Source organism: Neovison vison, chromosome 11, assembly GCF_020171115.1.
Source record: "Neovison vison isolate M4711 chromosome 11, ASM_NN_V1, whole genome shotgun sequence".
In the NCBI taxonomy this organism is placed as follows: Eukaryota; Metazoa; Chordata; class Mammalia; order Carnivora; family Mustelidae; genus Neogale; species Neogale vison.
This window is the reverse complement of record NC_058101.1, coordinates 184,060,720-184,082,907: the sequence shown is the minus strand read 5'-3', so window position 1 is coordinate 184,082,907 and position 22,188 is coordinate 184,060,720. Positions and strand designations below refer to the sequence as shown.

The following is a 22,188-nucleotide window of genomic DNA, read 5'->3' as shown; positions in this document are numbered from 1 at the left end:
CATTAAAATAATTCATGTACATGGTTTTAAAAGTCAGTTGGTACTTAATGGCATATAACAAAGCAAGCCAGTTCACATCCTTCCCAAATCTACTTTGCTCTGTTCTGTAGAAGTGGTTATCCTCTAATCTTTCATCTGGGCTTGCAGATATTTGCCTCCATTTTTTAAAGGTGGGGGAGGGGCAGGGGAGAGGGAGAGAGAATCTCAAGCAGACTTCCTGCTGAGCATGGAGCCTGTCCTGGCACTCAACCTCATGACCCTCAGATCATGACCTGAGTCAAAATCAAGAGTCAGATGCCTACAAACTGAGCCACCCAGGTTCCCCTGCCTCCATATTTCTAAGTGGCATGCTTAGATTACTATTTTGGACCTATCAGTTTTAGAAGTTTTTTTATTGACCTATAATGGTAGATTGTGGCTTATCTCCATATGCCCTTCCCTCATTTCCCTTCCTTAAGTTCCTCCCTTGACCAAAACAGAATTATATTTCAAGTTGTGGCCATATTAACAATTTGTTTTTATATTATTATACTTACACAGATATTTATACTACTAAGCCGGTCTGTGTGGCTATGGTATGACTACTTTAATTTTCCTTGTTGTTAGTAATTGTCTTTTTTGTTTTCTTGGCTTGGTTTTTAGTGTTTTTATTACTCATTTTTCCCCCTTGTTTTCAATTTCTTTTTGTTGGTATGTACTCTCTTGGATTCCTTGACTTTATATTCCCTTCCATCTAGTAAGATTCTAATTTTAGTTATTAAAATCTTAATTTCTAAGAACTATTTCTTGTTCTGTTTCTTCTTTAACATGTTAGTCTTTTCTTGTTTCATGCGTAGAACATCTCCACTTTTTATCCCCCCCACCAAAGATTGATTGATTGATTGATTCATTGATTACAGAGAGGCAGGGAGGGGCAGAGGAGAGGGAGAGAAATGCTAGATTTCTGTGCTCAGTGCAGAGCCGATTCCATGACCTTGAGATCACAACCTGAGCCAAAACCAAGAGTTGGACACTTAACCGACTGCGTCACCCAGGTGCCCCCAACATCTCCACTTTTTCACGATATTCATTATAGTTATTTTGGGCTTTTCTTCTGTGCACTTGTAATAGTATTCATAGGCAAAACATTTATGATTGTTTTCCATGTATATTTCTCTTCAGGGCTATATTGCCCGTATTTTGCCAGTATATATGATAATAAAATTTATTTGTGAAATAATTTAAAATACCGTTTTGCAAGCAGTATGTTAGTATAAAGACTTTTATAAATACTATTATAAAGGGTAATATAATTTTATTATTTAAAACAAATGTATAATTATCTTGAATAACCTGATATTACTAATTCTTTGAACTGGTGTTTTTTTTCCTCTAGTTTAAATCTGCTTATCTTAGCAATAGGATTTGATAATTGTGAAAATCTTACTATAAACATTTGTTAAATATCAAACATGTTCGCCCTTTCCTTATCAAAAAAGGGCTTTATTTAAATTGGGCATCTTTTATATAGGCTATTCCATACAATTTCATTTTTATATCTTTTTGTCTTTAGAAATAATTTATCAATGGGAAATGTTCTTTGTAGAAATTGGTTTTCTGTCTAGTTTGCTGCCTCACTCCTTCCATGTTGTTTGCTAATTGCATGCTTTTTATCTTTCTTTTGTGGAATCAAAAGACAAATCCCCTTTGGTTTAGTTTTGTTTGATTTTGAAGAAAACCATGAATAGTTTGATTAGTCCCATGCTAATGTTCCTTACCAACCAAAAATTAGTGATGTCACAGTAAAGAATCATAGATTGTATCTCTCTTGGACAAAAAAAGTTATCTTCAGTATAGATAAGGAAGGAGTATTTTAAAGAATTTGGTTGAGGATGAGGATGGGGCAAAGGCTGTTTTTGAGTATACTACATTTTGATGAATTCAAATTACAGTTTTAACTTTACCATTATAGTGAATGCATTTGATTGAAATTGCTTAAAATCTAGGCTTCCATATAAATCACAATTATCTTACTGGTGTTATGAAAAATAAATGTTACTGTTGACTTGCAACAATATTCTCATTTTGGGGGTGAAATAAAAAGTGAACATGGAGAAAGAAAAGACTTTACTATTTATTTTCTTTTACATATTTTAGCATCATGGTGCATTCACCAGGAAAACCTCACAAGTCCTCAGAACCTGTTATTTCAGCTCAAGAGCAGGAGACTGAGGTACGGCTTTTGTGAAAAGGCAGTGCTTGAAAGGATTATATGCATGCTTAAAATTTTGTTGCCAGCATTTTAAAAGTTGTTCTTGAGCTTGAGTCTGAGACATCGTTAATTCTTCATCCTGAGGGAAAATGTAATAGCTGAAACTCTAAAAATAAAGGACTGGATTTTTCTAAGTACATTAAAAAAACAACAACAAATGTTCAGTTGTTTCTTTGTTCTTCGTTCAGACTGTGTTGTATGGCAAACTGGTTGAAGCCAGGCAGAAACAAGCCAGTAAAATGGATGTCCCTCCAGCTATTCTGGCAACAAATAAGATACTACTGGATATGGCCAAAATGAGGTAAGCTGTCTGTCGGCGTGTGTTCTACCTTATTTTCTCCTAATGTAATAGATTTGTAATGTAGATTGTTCAGTGACAGTATGACTTGGGGTCCAGCTGTCTTGTCTGTGAGGTGACTCCCCAGTCTCCCATGCTGCCCACCATCTCTCCACTGAGCTGTAGTCTTACGTTTCAACATGAATGAAAACCGTTTTCAGCCATCACATTCAGTGTATATGAAATCTAACTCATTATCCAAAACCCTCCGTGCATGCATTTTGTGCAGCTACCAAAACTCCTCTCTCTCTCTCTTTTTTTTGTTAGTTCATACCTTTATGTTCTCAATGACACATGTTTAAAATGCCTGGTGTTATTTTCACTTCCCTAACGTGGATCCCCGTCTTAGTCCTACTTAAATAGTTGTGAGACTTTTTCATTAAAGCATTCCTTGTGCATCTGTGTATGCTGTCCTCTCTCTTCTTTGTGACACCCTGTTAGTTCAGACCATTGCCCCTGGGCTGTTGCAGAAACCTCTTAACTAGTAAATCTTTCCTTCATCTCTCGGTCTCTGTTTCATCTGGTACATGAGACCAAATCAGTCTTTCTTTCCCATGTCCTACTTCTGCCTAACTAGTTCCTGTCTTAACTTCTTTAGCTTATAATTCAGAGCCCTGAATTTAAGGCCATTTATGGACTTAAACATGCTTTTTCATCCATGTCACAGAATTTCGAGTGGTTTATCCGACTGCATGTTGAAGATCCCCTTTCAGATTCCATGTATTTGTTTACAGTGTTGCTTCTGTCTTGTCATTTCCTTGACTTCCCAAAACTCCTGCTAGGAAATCCTTCAAGATTTTCTCCATGAAGTCTTTCCTGCTCTTAGCAGCAAACTAATTCCTTTCCCCTGAATTCATAAAGGACTTTAAAATGTAAATTTAGAAGATGCTTCTGTGACACATCTCACATAATGCTTTATTTTTTCTTATTATTGGTATACGTGCTTGTATCTTCCAGATTGTAAACTCTGAATAAAGACACTGTTTTCATCATTATTTTGTGTCTTCCAAAGCACCTGGCACAATGCCTAATAAAGATGAGGTGGTCAATAAGTATTTAGAAGAAATTATTTCCAAAGAACAGTTTTTGAAGGACACCTGAGTGGCTCACTGGGTTAAGCTTCTGCCTGCTGCTCCCCCCGCTTGTGCTCTCTCTCTCTCTCTGACAAATAAACAAATAAATAAAATCTTTCAAAAAATTTTCTATCTTTAAAAGAAAAAAAGCAGTTGTCTGATAATTGTATTCACCCTTTTTCTTTTTTGAATTTTATTTATTTATTTGTGAGAGAGAGAGCTCGCACAAGCACAAGCAGGGGGAGCAGCAGACAGAGGGAGAAGCAGGCTCCCTGCTGAGCAAGGAGCCTGATAAGAGACTCTACCCCTGGATCCTGGGATCGTGACCTGGGCCAAAGGCAGATGCTTAACCAACGGAGTCACCCAGGCGTCCCAATTGTATTCATCTTTTATACTTTCTTTTAAAAAATTGTTTTTGTCATTAAGTTTCATCCAAAAGATGTTACTTTAGTGTAGGAATTTTAATAATATAGTGCTTATATTTTAAAATAATTATTTTATTAAAAGTAAATATTCAAAAACCACATTTTAATATTTAGGGAAGATAATTTAAAGGAAAATGAGTAATAATTAGATTGGCAGATTTTTAGAAAGTAGACATTATACAATCTCTTGGATTTTGGACACAATAAGAAATAACTGAGTTAAAAGCCTAAAGTAGTTAGCAAGTTTATTATTACAGGTAAATAGTTTGTATATAATGAATGAGATTTTCTTTTCTATTTCTTAGCCTCTTGGTTATCCTCAGAGCCTCAAAGATTTTTTTAACATCTGTAAAAATATTAATAGTGACAAGATCAGTAATAGAGTAGAACATTAGCCTGTTTCTTCATGCTAATGGCCTGTTTACTAGTTAGTACTGTGCTTTTGTGGTGATAATGGTAGTGGTGTTTTTATTCAAAAACTGCTAAAATAATAAATCTTGAAATGGTGGAAAGCGAAGAGAAACATCATTACTTGTTTTACACATTGTTTTTGGTTAATGGAAAAATATACATTTATTAAGTATTAATATGAAGCTAAACATCAGCTGTGTTGCTGGAGTGATAATGTTTTAGTGGTTTCTTGACTTCTTAATTTTTTTAAATGACAGACCTACTACATTTGAAAATGTGAAAAGGATCGATGGTGTGTCTGAAGGCAAAGCTAATATGTTGACCCCTCTGTTGGAAGTCATCAAAGATTTCTGTCAAATAAATAGCATTCAGGTAAAATATTGTGGTTTGCAGGAATTGTGAGAGAATAAACATTTTTTGATGATTTAAAAAACACCTTTACAAAGCAACATTTTCTCCCTTTACAGTTGAACCTTGAACAATGTGGGAGATTAGGGACGCCGACCCCCACCCCATCAAAAATCCATTTATAATTTTTGACTCCCCCAAACTTAACCATTAATAGTTTACTATTGACTAGAAGCCTTCCTGAGAACACATATAGTTGATTAACACATATTTTGTATGTTGTATGTCTTATTTACTGTATTATTTTGCAGTTGTTTTTTAAGATTTTATTTATTTATTTGAGAGAGAGAGAGAGAGAGCCAGAGAGCACAAGCAGGGATGGGGGGAAGGGCAGAGAGAGGAGAAGCCAACTTCCTACTGAGCTGACAGCCCGACTCTAGGCTTAATCCCAGGACCCTGAGATAATTACCTGAGCTGAAGACAGATGCTTAAAAGACTGAGCCACACAGGTGCCCCAAATACTATTTTTTCTTGTAATAAAGTAAGGTAGAGGAAAAAAAAGTTATTAAGAAAATCATAAGGAGGAATGCCTGGGTGGGTCAGTTGGTTAAGTGTCTGCTCCAGTCGTCATCTCAGGGTCATGAGATCAAGCCCTGCGTTGGGCTTTATGCTCTGCCAGGAATCAGCTTGAGAATCTCTCTCTCCCTCTCTGCCTTTCTCCCATGCTCGTGCATACTCTCTCTTTCTCTCTCCCTTTCAAATAAATAAATAAATCTTAAAAAAAATCACAAGGGGTTGATGAAGGGAAGGTGGGCAGGGGATGGTTAAATGGGTGACGGGTATTAAGGAGGGCACTTTTGTGGAGCACTGGGTGTTGTAGGTAAGTGATTAATCACTAAATTCTACTCCTGAAACCAATATTACACTATATGTCAAGTAACTAGAATTTAAATAAAAACTTGAAACAAAACAAAATTATAGGGAAGAGAAAATATGTTTTAGCACTGTACTGTATTTATTGAAAAAATCTGCATCTAAGTGGACTTGGCCGCTTCACACTACCTTGTTCAAGGGTCAGCTGTGTTTTCATTTCCACACTGGACACTTAGAAAATCGATTCAGATTACTCCTGTAGTAAATCACCTACAAAAACATGTTACCTAATTTTCAAGATGATGCTTAAGTAGTTGTCCAGGCTGCTCATGTCTTTCTGTTCTGTTGAGTGATTGTGCTTTTCAATTTGAAAAAGTACTGTGTTTTAGGTTGATAAATTATTTTACTTTCAGATGGAGATAGAAATTAAAGCTGCAAAGTTATCTTTGCTATCACTTGGCATGGAGCCCAGCCGCTTTCTTTTCTGTTTTATTTATTTTATTCCCTAATTACCCTCTCCTTCCAGTCATGCTGTCCTTTGATATTAAGTAGAATACATTTTCTTCTCTTCAGTCTTAATAGCATTTTCTTCCTATTCTTTTATTACTCTTTGCTCCACCATAAATGGCCATATCCACAAGGATCCTTTGGGTTTCTTTCTTTAAAGCCCACATTCAGACTCTATTAACTTTGTGTACTCTGGCATAGAAGTAAGGCATTGTGAGGTAGTAGAAAGTCTACTAAACTCAGAATCAGGGAATTAGGAATTTAATTCTCCCATGGTCTACCTGTTGAAGCCGAATGTGTTCTTTTTTAAAAGATTTATTTGACAAGCTGGGGGAGGAACAAAGGAAGAAGGAGAAGCAGACTTCCTGCTCCACAGGAGGCTGGGGGAGTGGTATGGGGCTCCATCCCAGGATGCTGAGATCATGAACTGAGCTGAAGGTAGATGCTTAACCGACTGAGCCACCTAGGCGCCACCCCCCCACTTTTTTTAAAGAGTTTATTTATTAGAGAGAATGAGGAGGGGAGGGACAGAGGGAGAAGGACAAGCAGACTCCCCATTGAGCAGGGAGCCTGACTCTGTATGTGTTTTTTAACATTTCCTGACTACACAATGGAAAGGATACTTTCCTTCCCCATATTAAGGAAACAATAGATTAATTAGAAAGACAAAAGATAGGGATGCCTGGGTGGCTCAATCATTTAAGCTTCTGATTCTTAAGATTTTGGCTCTGATCATGATCTTGGAGTCCTGGGTTCTGTACTCGCAGGGTGTCTGCTTGTCTCTTTCTCGCTCCTTTTGCCCCTTCCTCTGCTCACACACACACAGTCTCTCAAATAAATAAATAAAGCTTAACAAAAAAAGAAAGACAAAAGATAAGGGGTGGGTATAAAAAGTTGGAAGCATTAAAAGTATGGAAGGCAGTATTAGGTTGTTTTCGCTTCTAAGAATCTCCTGTAAGCTTTGGACACGCACATTTGGATCCCCCTTTAAAAATCTGATATGTCTTGTCACAGAATAGTTGTGTTTTCGGGAGTAGATTTGCATTATCCTTCTCTGTGAGCTTGTTTTTATGTATACATGTGTGCATATGTGAATGTAAGTGGTTACATTGGAATGCAAATTCATTAATTTATCATGGGAATTGTAACTGAGAAGTTTCACCTGACCCAACCAGCATCTTCTCCTCTCCTATTGAATAAGAAGGTATATGGGAAGCCAGTTTATCTGACAGTCCCTTAGAAAGCCTGGAATATCACAAGGGGAATTCTGATAGTGTCAGAGTAGTCTGTCACATCAAGGCAGATTAGGCATTGTCCTACATTACTTGCCAGGGAAACTGTTAAATTCAAATCTAGTTAGCCAAGATGTCTTGTCATCTGAACAGTGCTTGGCTAGGTATTGCCTGTTTGGGTCCTTCTGCCTTTCCTATTTATGTTTCCACTGTTTTCCTACTTATGTTTCCATTGATCACTCTCTGTTCATCTAGTCTTTTATCTACACAGAGCATGATTTGTTTATCAGAGGTGGGGGGGGAGAGCAAGCACAGGCAGACAGAATGGCAGGCAGAGGCAGAGGGAGAAGCAGGCTCCCTGTCGAGCAAGGAGCCCGATGTGGGACTCGATCCTAGGACGCTGGGATCATGACCTGAGCCGAAGGCAGCTGCTCAACCCACTGAGCTACCCAGGCATCCCTACACAGAGCATGATTTGATTAGACTTTTGCTTAATTAGAATAGCCCTTCCTTCTTGAGATTACTGCCCTCCTAGTACTTTGCTTAGTGTTTTGAATGTTCCTAAACCCTTTAGTCTCACATTTACAGATGACATCATGATTTTGTCCTATAAGTACTAAAATCTTCATGGATTTGCCAGTATAATTCACAGTGGTCACATTTCTAAGACCTTGGTATTGGGGTATCCCATTGTTGCCTCCAGCTATAGCCTATACCGATAGACTGAGGAATCGGGCTAATGGGGTCTGATATTAAGCATGCCTAGCAATTTAAGGCCAGATTTGACATTGTTACAGTCTCAGATAGAAACACTTCATTTAATAAAAAATACTCTTCCTTGAAAATCTAGAGGTGCCTAGAAACAACTTGTGGTATCGTCTAGCTTCTCTGTTCCCCAAATTGCGTTGTCCCAGGTATCTGAACTAATCTGCAGACTCAATTTATTTAGGGTAGAAATGGACTGCTGTGGGTTACAATACGCCAAGTTCTGTTGGATTTAATTCTTTTAAATTGGTGCTTATGTTTTGAAAAGTAAAGTTGGCATGGGGAAAACTATTCTTAATCCATGCGAATCATACATCATATAATTCTATCATAACTCTCACTTGGTCTTTACATATTTTCAGGCTCTTAAAAAATTCCACTATTGCTCTGTTAATCTCATTTTTCAATCCTTTGTCTGCTTTTTTCTCTTTTAAACGTTTCCTAAGGAACCGTATTCAAGAATTTACATAATGCTTCAAGTTTAGAGCCACAGTTTGTATGTATCTTTTTAAACTATATGTATATAGTAGTAATGTATTTACTTACAAAATGTTAGCAGAATTTGTGACTATAGTATCAAATTTGAATATTAATTTGGTTTATTCATTCATTCAGTATTCACTTCCAGAGATTAAGGGACTAATTTAGAGTCAGAGTGGTCAACATTATAGTTCATTTTTTATTCCCTCTTTGTTGGCTAAAGGAGAGACTAGAAATTTCTAGCTTTATAACCATGTTTACTATTACATATATCTGATTTAAAAACTTACTCCCTCCATCCTTATTTTACCTTTTTAGATCAATATGTAAAAAAACATAAACAAAAAGAAAACAAAACCCTTTTTCAGCTCTTCATATAAAGGGAATAAAAATTCATTCCTTTGAAGTCTTGTGTGGTTTTTTTTTTGCCCTCATGCCTAATGATCATACTGATACTTTATCATTATATTGATATTATTATTGATCATTTGTGTTACATTTAAAATTTTGTAGACAGACCTCTTTTCAAGGACAAAACCTCAGGAAGAACAAAGGAACAGTGTGGTGGCAAAAAATGAAGCATGCTCCCTCTCACAGCCTGTGGCTGTCACGTATTACTTATTCCAAGAAAAGAAGATGTCTTTGGTTAGTATTTTACTTTCAAGTTAACAGATTTTCAAATTTATCTAAACGTGTTCTTATCAGCTTTTCAAATAGTAAAATTGTGACTTGGGATAAATTTCTTCTAATCTTGCAGTATTTTATATCGTTTCATTTTACATTTAATCTTAGACTAGAATGTCATTTTCTTTTTCTGCCAAACCTACCTTTGTCAATTAATTAAAAAGAGTAAGTGTACTTTGACCATGGTTACTTTGTAGAGGTTGTATCGAGGTTCTGCTGAACATATTTACAGCTTAGGGATATTAGAGCAGTTGTATTTTAAGACTGTTTTTTTTTAACTGGGATTAATAGTTTAAAAACTGTTAGCATATGTACTGATAAGAAATAATCTCCAAGATACATTAAGGAAAAGGAAGATGGAGAGCAGTGTGAAAAGCATAAGTGAAGTGAGTGTATATATGCATGCTTATATATTAACATATTTTTGTGTATGTATACAAAAATGCGTAAACTGTCTTTGGAAGGATGTCCAAGAAGCTGGAAATAAGATTTTAAAAAACAGCTTGCTTTTCATTCTAGATCCTCTACTATTATTTTCTATTTTAAACCATGCCTGATTGGTCTTTGAAAAAAATCTTAATTACTATGAAAAATGGCCACACTTAATGTTTCTTCACTGTTCTGGCCTCAGTCCTTAAGGCTGTTGAGGTTTCTTTAAATATACAAAATGAAGAGTATAACTTAGTGGAATAGGGACAGAATTAGGCTTCCAGCTAGGTTTAACTAATTTGAATTCCTATCCTCTCTGTCATTAAATTGATTTGGAAAAGGCTATATGGTCCAGTGCCTGCTTTTCATGTTCTCTGTGTCTGTATTCACTAGGCTATATTATACTTCTTATTCTGGTTAAAATCCAGTATAAATAAGAAAAACAGTTTATAGCTTGTCTTCATCACTTAACAGATGTTCTAATTAAACAGTCAGATTCCTGAAATTAAAAGTACAAAAGCCATTATAGAAGAAACTGAACAATTCCATTGTACTATTTTTGAAGTGAATTGCATGATAAATAGAAATTTTAAGTTCAGTTTCTTATTTAAATAGTAACTTACATGTGTTAAATATGCTTATAAATACATAATTTGATCATATATATAGTATAACTGAATACTAAGAAAATCTGTTGTAGCCTCCAAATTTTCTGAATAAAGTACATTCTAATACTCAGCCTGATACATGGTTTCATGTGTTGTATTATATATTCATGATTAAAAATACAGAGTGGTATATTTTCATTGATATCTTTTGCTATTTTTTTTTTGTATATTATTGTGTAATATCATGGTATAATTATCCGTTTCTCCCAGGGGTCTGAGAGGGGCTGTGCCAGTTAACCACAAAATTAAACATGCCTAAGGACTAATTAATCAGGAGCAATAATACAATTAGTTCTAGGTAATTTGATGCCTGGTATCAAATAACCCTGATATTATGCACACATGGTGCAGACCGTGTAGTAGAAAAAGGTAGACATTTAATGAGGTAACTTAAAACCTACCTTTGAAGGCTGAAAATACTGCTTTAAACGCTCCGTTCTGTGAAAGTACAGCCTTCACATACAGTCCAAATTCAGACTTCCAAGATGCATTAAAAGAAGGTATCATGAAATAATCTAGAGCTGCATAAACTTTCTGAGTATTTAAAAGAATGTTTTATCAAATGTACATCTTAAATGGATTTGGAGCTACTTTTGTAGCTACATAAAATATGTAACACTATCCTAAATTTAAAACAATTCATGTTAAGTTTAATGCTAGGCAAAAAACGACAGCTCTTGATAAATTGTGGTTATTATTTTATGAATAGAGCCAATATAAAACACCCTATTAAAGTTTTCTCAAGAACCGTTTATAGAATGCATCTGGAGCCTTGCACTATCACTAAGCATTTTAGGATTTGTCTTCTTGGACATTCACATAACTAAAGTACCATGTGTTAGTTCAATTATACAGAATATTGGATTACAATTTATGATATTTTCAGAAGGCTGTGGCAGTTATTAGATTTACACAGAATGATTAGTCTCTGCCACTAATGGGTTTTTGAAGTGAACAATTACAGAGGGATGAGGATTGAGTTCTTAGCTAAAGCTGGAGGATTTTGTTTTATTCACTGTAGTAAGTATAAAAGGTAGAATATGTAGAGATCTGAAACATGGGTAGTTTTAAAGAAATAGTAAAAATGAAAATTTTAAGTGAAGGTAAATTTTTATTTCTCGGTGAACATGAAGATTTTGGACATTTTATTTACATATGTTTCATTGCAAACTTTTAAGACCTTGCTGGTGGTTTTGCTCCTGTTTCTCTAGATAAGTATAGCCAAGGAGAGGGCTATGCCTGTCACAACGGTTGGGATGCACTTAACCCAAGCAGTGAAAGCTGGCTGCCCACTTGATATGGAACGAGCAGGCCTGACTCCAGAGGTTCAGAAGATTATTGCTGATGTTACCCGAAACCCTCCTGTCAACTCAGGTGATCGTTCGCTCTGACCCTCCTCTGCAGCCTCAGTGACTCGAGTCATTGAACCCAGAGGAAGTAAACAAGCAACCCACTCGCATTTTTCACTTTACCAGCATTAACCCCTTATGCCAGAAGGGAAACATTACTTTTGTAATGCTTTTTCTGTTGTTTTTGAAAAACAGTCTTTCTTCCCATTCTCAGAGGAAAGTCTGAGTCTGAGAAATTCCTGTATTCCTTTGCAGCTTTAAATTATGACTTCTACTCCCATCCCCAAATTGGGCTTTCATCCTTTTCTAACTTCTACCTCACCTCTTGGTAAAAACACATTTTTTTTTCCATATTCATTTCTCATAGCTTACTGATTTCTCATTTTCCCCTAAATCTTATAGATTCTTTGTCAATGGCCCACGTAAATAATCTTTCTAAGCAGTGCAATCAGTGGTCTCAGTTGCTGTGGTGTTGAAGGGATGGTCCTTGGTCTCTTGGCCCTTTGTAGAAGGGCTTCCTGTTGTCCTTTTGCTGCAGAGTGTCAGCTGTGCTCGTGGAGACTGAGCACAGTTGCCTGCCCTGCAGAAAGTTTTAGATTATCTCTTTTTTACAGAATTAAGGATGAGGTACCTCAGAGGATTTTTTCCCCATAAATGTACAAACTAGATGTGTCTTAACTCCGTAAATTTTCAGACTCATAGGACTGAACAGTAGACCTACAGAAAGCCTTATCTCAGGAACTGCAATGCAAATACTTAAATTTTTATTAACTCGAATTCTTTCCCACTTGGGAACAACTAGGTGGTCCCCCCAGAAATCTAGAAATAAGGGAAATACGATCATGCTCTGAAAGTACAGTCAATACTTTACTAAATTGGTCAGAACAAAAATATTAAAGTCACCTTAAAGACAGCACTGGGCATCTGGCTGCTCCCCAGAGAGTTGGGTCATCCCTTAGGGGACTGACTTGATTTTAGCTCAGGTCTTGATCTCGGGGTCATGAACCTGAGCCCCAAGTTGGGCGCTGCGCTCAGCGCAGTCTGCTTCAGATTTTTTCTCCCTTTGCTTTTGCCCCTACTCCTGCTTGTACTGTCTCTCTAAATAAATAAACTCTTTTAAAAAAAAAAAACATTTAAAAAGACAGCATTAATTCTTAACTCCAGAAAGACTTGACTGAAGTGTAAAGAAAGAACACCTTAGGGAGGAGTCAAGATGGCGGAGAAGTAGCAGGCTGAGACTACTTGAGCTAGCAGGAGATCAGCTAGAGAGCTTATCTAAAGATTGCAAACACCTGCAAATCCATCGGCAGATCGAAGAGAAGAAGAACAGCAATTCTAGAAACAGAATAACAACCACTTTCTGAAAGGTAGGACTGGCGGAGAAGTGAATCCAAAGCCACGGGAACATAGACCCCGGGGAGAGCAGCCGGCTCCCGGCAAGCAGCACAGCAATGGAGCACAAAATCGGGACTTCTAAAAGTCTGTTCCGCTGAGGGACATCGCTCCAGAGGCTAAACCGGGGCGCAGCCCACGCGGGGTCGGCGTGGCCTCAGGTCCCGAAGGGTCACAGAAGGATCGGGGGTGTCTGAGTGTCGCAGAGCTTGCGGGTATTGGAGCGAGAAAGCCGGCTGCAGAGACAGAGCCGACAGTGAGCTCGCAGCTCGGGGATACCTTGAACCGGTCGCAGGCTCGGTGAGCTCTGAGCGCAGCCGGAGGTCAGGCAGACGGGAGTTACTGGGTGCTGTTCTCTGAGGGCGCACTGAGGAGTGGGGCCCCGGGCTCTCGGATCCTCGGGGCCAGAGACCAGGAGGCCGCCATTTGTATTCCCGTCCTCCGGAACTCTACGGAAAGCGCTCAGGGAACAAAAGCTCCTGAAAGCAAACCCGAGTGGATTACTCAGCCCGGCCCCTGGTAAGGGCGGTGCAATTCCGCCTGGGACAAAGACACTTGAGAATCACTACACCAGGCCCCTCCCCCAGAAGATCAACAAGAAATCCAGCCACGACCAAGTTCACCTACCAAGGAGTACAGTTTCAATACCAAGGAGAGCAGAACAATTCCAGATGAGGAGAAAGCAAAGCACGGAACTCATGGCTTTCTCCCTGTGATTTTTTAGTCTTGCAGTTAAAATAATTTTTTTCTTTTTCATTTTTTTTCTCTTCTTTTGCTAAATTTTTTAATTTTTAAAAAATTTTTAAAAATTTTATTTTTAACTTTTACCCTTTTCATTTTTAACATTTTTTAACTAGTTTATCTAACATATATATTTTTTCTTTTTCATACTTTTCTTTATTCGTATTCTTTTTTTAATTCCTTTTTTTTTTTTTCCCTTTCTTTCTTTCTGAACCTCTTTTTATCCCCTTTTTCCCCCCTCACGATTTGGGATCTCTTCTGATTTGGTTAAAGCATATTTTCCTGGGGTTGTTGCCACCCTTTTAGTATTTTACTTGCTCCTTCAAATACTCTTATCTGGACAAAATGACAAGGTGGAAAAATTCACCACAAAAAAAAAGAACAAGAGGCAGTACCGAAGGCTAGGGACCTAATCAATACAGACATTGCTAATATGTCAGATCTAGAATTCAGAATGACAATTCTCAAGGTTCTAGCCGGGCTCGAAAAAGGCATGGAAGATATTAGAGAAACCCTCTCGGGAGATGTAAAAGCCCTTTCTGGAGAAATAAGAGAACTAAAATCTAACCAAGTTGAAATAAAAAAATCTATTAATGAGGTGCAATCAAAAATGGAGGCTCTCACTGCTAGGATAAATGAGGCAGAAGAAAGAATTAGCGATGTAGAAGACCAAATGACAGAATAAAGAAGCTGAGCAAAAGAGGGACGAACAGCTACTGGACCACGAGGGGAGAATTCGAGAGTTCAGTGACACCATAAGACGAAACAACATTAGAATAATTGGGATTCCAGAAGAAGAAGAAAGAGAGAGGGGAGCAGAAGGTATACTGGAGAGAATTATTGGGGAGAATTTTCCCAATATGGCAAAGGGAACGAGCATCAAAATTCAGGAGGTTCAGAGAATGCCCCTCAAAATCAATAAGATTAGGCCCACACCACGTCACCTAATAGTAAAATTTACAAGCCTTAGTGACAAAGAGAAAATCCTGAAAGCAGCCCGGGAAAAGAAGTCTGTAACATACAATGGTAAAAATATTAGATTGGCAGCTGACGTATCCACAGAGACCTGACAGGCCAGAAAGAGCTGGCATGATATTTTCAGAGCACTGAATGAGAAAAACATGCAGCCAAGAATACTATATCCAGCTAGACTATCATTGAAAACAGAAGGAGAGATTAAAAGCTTCCAGGACAAACAAAAACTGAAAGAATTTGCAAACACCAAACCAGCTCTACAGGAAATACTGAAAGGGGTCCTCTAAGCAAAGAGAGAGCCTACAAGTGGTAGATCAGAAAGGAACAGAAACAATATACAGTAACAGTCACCTTACAGGCAATACAATGGCACTAAATTCATATCTCTCAATAGTTACCCTGAATGTTAATGGGCTAAATGCCCCAATCAAAAGACACAGGGTATCAGAATGGATAAAAAAACAAAACCCATCTATATGTTGCCTCCAAGAAACTCATTTTAAGCCCGAAGACACCTCCAGATTTAAAGTGAGGGGGGGTGGAAAAGAATTTCCATGCTAATGGACAGCAGAAGAAAGCAGGAGTGGCAATCCTTATATCAGATCAATTAGATTTTAAGCCAAAGACTATAATAAGAGATGAGGAAGGACACTATATCATACTCAAAGGGTCTGTCCAACAAGAAGATCTAACAATTTTAAATATCTATGCCCCCAACGTGGGAGCAGCCAACTATATAAACCAATTATTAAGAAAATCAAAGAAACACATCAACAATAATACAATAATAGTAGGGGACTTTAACACTCCCCTCACTGAAATGGACAGATCACCCAAGCAAAAGATCAACAAAGAAATAAAGGCCTTAAACGACATACTGGACCAGATGGACATCACAGATATATTCAGAACATTTCATCCCAAAGCAACAGAATATACATTCTTCTCTAGTGCACATGGAACATTCTCCAGAATAGATCATATCCTCGGTCCTAAATCAGGACTCAACCGGTATCAAAAGATTGGGATCATTCCTTGCATATTTTCAGACCACAATACTCTGAAGCTAGAACTCAACCACAAGAGGAAGTTTGGAAAGAACCCAAATACATGGAGACTAAACAGCATCCTTCTAAAGAATGAATGGGCCAACCGGGAAATTAAAGAAGAATTTTAAAAAATCATGGAAACAAATGATAATGAAAACACAATGGTTCAAAATCTGTGGGACACAACAAAGGCAGTCCTGAGAGGAAAATATATAGCGGTACAAGCCTTTCTCAAGAAACAAGAAAGGTCTCAGGTACACAACCTAACCCTACACCTAAAGGAGCTGGAGAAAGAACAAGAAAGAAACCCTAAGCCCAGCAGAGAAGAGAAATCATAAAGATCAGAGCAGAAATCAATGAAATAGAAACCAAAAAAACAATAGAACAAATCAACCAAACTAGGAGCTGGTTCTTTGAAAGAATTAATAAAATTGATAAACCCCTGGCCAGACTTATCAAAAAGAAAAGAGAAAGGACCCAAATAAATAAAATGAATGAAAGAGGAGAGATCACAACTAACACCAAAGAAATACAAAGTATTATAAGAACATACTATGAGCAACTCTACGCCAACAAATTTGACAATTTGGAAGAAATGGATGCATTCCTAGAAACATATAAACTACTACAACTGAACCAGGAAGAAATAGAAAGCCTGAACAGACCCATAACCAGTAAGGAGATTGAAACAGTCATTAAAAATCTCCAGACAAACAAAAGTCCAGGGCCAGACGACCTCCGGGGGGAATTCTACCAAACGTTTAAAGAAGAACTAATTCCTGTTCTCCTGAAACTGTTCCAAAAAATAGAAATGGAAGGAAAACTTCCAAACTCATTTTATGAGGCCAGCATTACCTTGATCCCCAAACCAGACAAGGATCCCATCAAAAAAGAGAATTACAGACCAATATCCTTGATAAACACAGATGTGAAAATTCTCACTAAAATACTAGTCAGTAGGATCCAACAGTACATTAAAAGGATTATTCGCCACAACCAATGGGATTTTTTCCAGGGCTGCAAGGTTGGTTCAACATCTGCAAATCAATGTGATACAAAACATTAATAAAAGAAAGAACAAGAACCATATGATACTCTCAATAGATGCTGAAAAAGCATTTGACAAAAAACAGCATCCCTTCCTGATCAAAACTCTTCAAAGTGTAGGGATAGAGGGCACATACCTCAATATCATCAAAGCCGTCTATGAAAACGCCACTGCAAATATCATTCTCAATGGAGAAAAACTGAAAGCTTTTCCGCTAAGGTCAGGAACACGGCAGGGATGTCCATTATCACCACTGCTATTCAACACAGTACTAGAAGTCCTAGCCTCAACAATCAGACAACAAAAGGAAATTAAAGGCATCCAAATCGGCAAAGAAGAAGTCAAACTATCACTCTTCGCAGGTGATATGATACTATATGTGGAAAACCCAAAAGACTCCACTCCAAAACTGCTAGAACTTGTACAGGAATTCAGTAAAGTGTCAGGATATAAGATCAATGCACAGAAATCAGTTGCATTTCTCTACACCAACAACAAGACAGAAGAAAGAGAAATTAAGGAGTCCATCCCATTTACAATTGCACCCCAAACCATAAGATACCTAGGAATAAACCTAACCAAAGAGGCTAAGAATCTATACTCGGAAAACTATAAAGTACTCATGAAAGAAATTGAGGAAGACACAAAGAAATGGAAAAATATTCCATGCTCCTGGATTGGAAGAATAAATATTGTGAAAATGTCTATGCTACCTAAAGCAATCTACACATTTAATGCAATTCCTATCAAAGTACCATCCATCTTTTTCAAAGAAATGGAACAAATAATTTTAAAATTTATATGGAACCAGAAAAGACCTCGAATAGCCAAAGGGATATTGAAAAAGAAAGCCAAAGTTGGTGGCATCACAATTCCGGACTTCAAGCTCTATTACAAAGCTGTCATCATCAAGACAGCATTGTATTGGCAAAAAAAAAAAAACCAAACAAAAAAAAAACAAACAAAAAAAAACAGACACATAGATCAATGGAACAGAATAGAGAGCCCAGAAATAGACCCTCAACTCTATGGTCAACTAATCTTTGATAAAGCAGGAAAGAATGTCCAATGGAAAAAAGACAGCCTCTTCAATAAATGGTGTTGGGAAAATTGGACAGCCACATGCAGTAAAATGAAATTGGACCATTTCCTTACACCACACACAAAAATAGACTCAAAATGGATGAAGGACCTCAATGTAAGAAAGGAATCCATCCAAATCCTTGAGAACACAGGCAGCAACCTCTTCGACCTCAGCCACAGCAACATCTTCCTAGGAACATCGCCAAAGGCAAGGGAAACAAGGAGAAAAATGAACTATTTGGATTTCATCAAGATCAAAAGCTTTTGCACAGCAAAGGAAACAGTTAACAAAATCAAAAGACAACTGACAGAATGGGAGAAGATACTTGCAAAGGACATATCAGATAAAGGACTAGTGTCCAAAATCTATAAAGAACTTAACAAACTCAACACCCAAAGAACAAATAATCCAATCAAGAAATGGGCAGAGGACATGAACAGACGTTTCTGCAAAGAAGACATCCAGATGGCCAACAGACACATGAAAAAGTGCTCCATATCACTCGGCATCAGGGAAATACAAATCAAAACCACAATGAGATATCACCTCACACCAGTCAGAATGGCTAAAATCAACAAGTCAGGAAATGACAGATGCTGGCGAGGATGTGGAGAAAGGGAAACCCTCCTACACTGTTGGTGGGAATGCAAGCTGGTGCAACCACTCTGGAAAACAGCATGGAGGTTTCTCAAAATGTTGAAAATAGAACTGCCCTATGACCCAGCAATTGCACTACTGGGTATTTACCCTAAAGGTACAAACGTAGTGATCCAAAGGGGCACGTGCACCCGAATGTTTATAGCAGCAATGTCCACAATAGCCAAACTATGGAAAGAACCTAGATATCCATCGACAGATGAATGGATCAAGAAGATGTGGTATATATACACAATGGAATACTATGCAGCCATCAAAAGAAATGAAATCTTGCCATTTGCGACAACATGGATGGAACTAGAGCGTATCATGCTCAGCGAAATAAGTCAAGTGGAGAAAGACAACTATCATTTGATCTCCCTGATATGAGGAAGTGGTGATGCAACATGGGGACTTAAGTGGGTAGGAGAAGAATAAGTGAAACAAGATGGGACTGGGAGGGAGACAAACCATAAGTGACTCTTAATCTCACAAAACAAACTGAAGGTTGCTGGGGGGAGGGGGTTTGGGAGACAGGGAGTTGGGGTTATGGACATTGGGGAGGGTATGTGCTTTGGTGAGTGCTGTGAAGTGTGTAAACCTGGTGATTCACAGACCTGTACCCCTGGGGATAAAAATATATGTTTATAAAAAATAAATTAAAAAAAAAAAGAAAAGAAAGAACACCTTCATGTGTTGCATTGGTCAACTGTGGAAGCACAGGAAAAAGACGGACAAATCTGGGCAGTGGTCATCTAAATTATTCTCAGGGAACTAAAATTTTTCTTCCTTTTCTTAAAACATTATTTACTTCTTTATTCAAATTCTCTTTCTTTCTTTCTATCTTTTTCTTCCTTTCTTTCTTTTTAAGATTTTTATTTATTTACTTGACAGAGAGAGACACAGTGAGAGAGGGAACACAAGCAGGGGGAGTGGGAGAGGGAGAAGCAGGCTTCCTGCTGAGCAGAGAGCCCAATGCGGGGCTCAATCCCAGGATCCTGAGATCAGAACCTGGGCTGAAGGCAGATGCCTAACGATTGAGCCACCCAGATGCCCTGTTATTATTATTATTGTTGTTGTTGTTACTATTTTAAAGTAATCTCTCTGCCCAATCTCTCTATGAGGTTCAAACTCGCAACTCAAGAATCCTGTGCTCTCCTAACTCAGCCAGCCAGGTCCCCTAAAATTTTTTCTTTGTATTATACCATATTAAAGTTGTACTGCTGATTATTTACAAGAAGGAAATATGCAATTTCTAATCCTGGCCAACAAGACTTCAAGTATACTGAGGGCCTGTTGATAAGTTATGCCAAGATCTTATTTGAGGAAAATAACAACTAATTCTGCTTCTATATCACTTTCTCACTTTCTGGTTACAATTTGATTTTTCATGTAGGTCTATCTGTAGTGAAAGTATGCACTAGTCATGCTAATCTGGGTACTTATCTATGTGAAATTATAAACCCATTATTGTAAATCTGTGAATTGACAATCTGTGAACATGGTTAATGTGGATCGATTAAGGTAAAGTTGGGTTTCTAAATCTGAAAACCTTAGGGCCATATCCTGGACTGCGATAAAACATCCAAGGTAACTTAGCTTTGAGTCCTCTTACAAGAAAGCTAAGCAGCTATCCTGGTCCCATTCCAGTCTTTCTAAGTCCAGCAGCCACCTAACTAGAAATTAAGGCAGAGAAAGGAAAGAAGTAATTATTCTATAGAGTTAGAATGGTAATCATAGAAAACCTCTCTTTCTCCAGTGCAAAGTAAAATAGTATTTTAGAGAAGGTCAAAAACTCAGATATCATCTTGATTTTAATACATTTGGTGTTTTTTTTCTTTATGTATGTATGTATGTATAATCTCTCCGGACTTAAAGAAATGTATGTGTCTTTTGATGAGCTGTTGGATAGTAGGCAGTATTCTCTGAGTTTGTGCAGCTTTTTTTCTTTTTTCGTTTTCCCCTTGTGACTATTGACGGTCTGTCGTAAATCCTGAGTACTGACGGGTGTGTTAGCCTGGTCAGTAAGAGCGAAGGCTCTGGTAACAGCTGATTTACCTTGACATAGGCTGCACCACTTCAAAGCCATGTGACTTTGGGTGAATGGCCCAGTGTCCCTAAGCTTCAGTTTCCTTATCTCTAAAACAGGGCAAGATAATGTTGCCTCTCCTTACAGAACTGTGAGAAATAATTAGATACTGACTGACAGAACGCTCTGGCACCTATAAATATTTCGTAGATGGTAATGGTGGTAGTGATGGTGATTATAACGATATGAATGAAGAAGTAGATGGTAAGATCTTATAGCTTCTTGAAAATACCCTCCAGGGGGCCTGGGTGGTTCAGTGGGTTAATCTGAGCCTTCAGCTCAGGTGATGATCCCAGAGTCCTGCGATCGAGCCCCACATCAGACTCTGCTCAGTGGGGAACCTGCTTCCTCCTCTCTCTGCCTGCCTCTCTGCCTACCTGTGATGTCTGTCAAATAAATAAAATCGTTTAAAAAAAACCCCTCTAAATATGATTGCTTTTATACTCTATCGTTTTTAGTAGCTAATTAAGAAAATAAGTTAATAAAAATGTACAAGAAGGGAGATTTTAGGGGCGCCTGGGTGGCTCAGTGGGTTAAGCCTCTGCCTTCAGCTCAGGTCATGATCCCAGGGTCCTGGGATCAAGCCCGGCATCAGGCTCTCTGCTCAGCGAGGAGCCTGCTTCCTCCTCTCTCTCTGCCTGCCTTTCTGCCTACTGTGATCTCTCTCTGTCTGTCAAATAAATAAATAAAATCTTTAAAAAAACAAAAAAAGGGAGATTTTAAAACTGAATTTTATTTTTTTTTTTAAAGATTTTGTTTACTTATTTGAGAGAGACAGTGAGAGAGAGCATGAGAGAGGAGAAGGTCTGAGGGAGAAGCAGACTCAGTGCTGGGAGCTAGGAGCCCGATGTGGGACTTTATCCTAGGACTCTGGGATCATGACCTGAGCTGAAGGCAGATGCTTAACCAACTGAGCCACCCGGGCGCCCTAAAACTGAACTTTATAGAACCTTAAAGACTTTAAGGTTTAATTCAGGCTGGTTATATTTACCTTTTTTTTCAAGTACTGAAGAACTCTTGGGCAAATATTATTGAGTGACATAAAATAGATGTTCTAATTTCAGTTCATTATTGGCAGGAGAAAATGGTAGAGGAGGATTTAAGATTCTGTTATTTACCCAATTACTGACAACATTTATTTTATTTGGCTATGGTGAAGGATCCAGGTATTGCTAAGTTGCTTTCCAAATCATATAGTTGTAAAGTTCGGATTTTAGATTTGGGAAGGAAATTGGAAATCATTAAATTTTCACTTTACGAATCCCGCCCTGTTTTAGAGAGAGGAATTTGAGGCCTAGAGAGTTGCAAATTGTTAAAAGATTATTGACTGAGCAAGTTTTTC

At 37.8% G+C, this 22,188-nt stretch overlaps 1 protein-coding gene across 8 annotated transcripts in view; it reads left to right on the top strand.

The window, feature by feature from the left end:
• The window catches only part of WRN (WRN RecQ like helicase), a 148,074-nt gene that overhangs the window by 112,936 nt on the left and 12,950 nt on the right, over positions 1–22,188 (top strand). For all 8 annotated transcript variants that reach the window (XM_044225425.1, XM_044225422.1, XM_044225426.1 and 5 more), the window contains 5 exons: positions 2,137–2,212; positions 2,440–2,552; positions 4,755–4,869; positions 9,216–9,347; positions 11,695–11,857. In XM_044225425.1, coding sequence (XP_044081360.1) covers positions 2,137–2,212; positions 2,440–2,552; positions 4,755–4,869; positions 9,216–9,347; positions 11,695–11,857 — 599 coding nt within the window. The remainder of the gene's footprint in view (positions 1–2,136; positions 2,213–2,439; positions 2,553–4,754; positions 4,870–9,215; positions 9,348–11,694; positions 11,858–22,188) is intronic.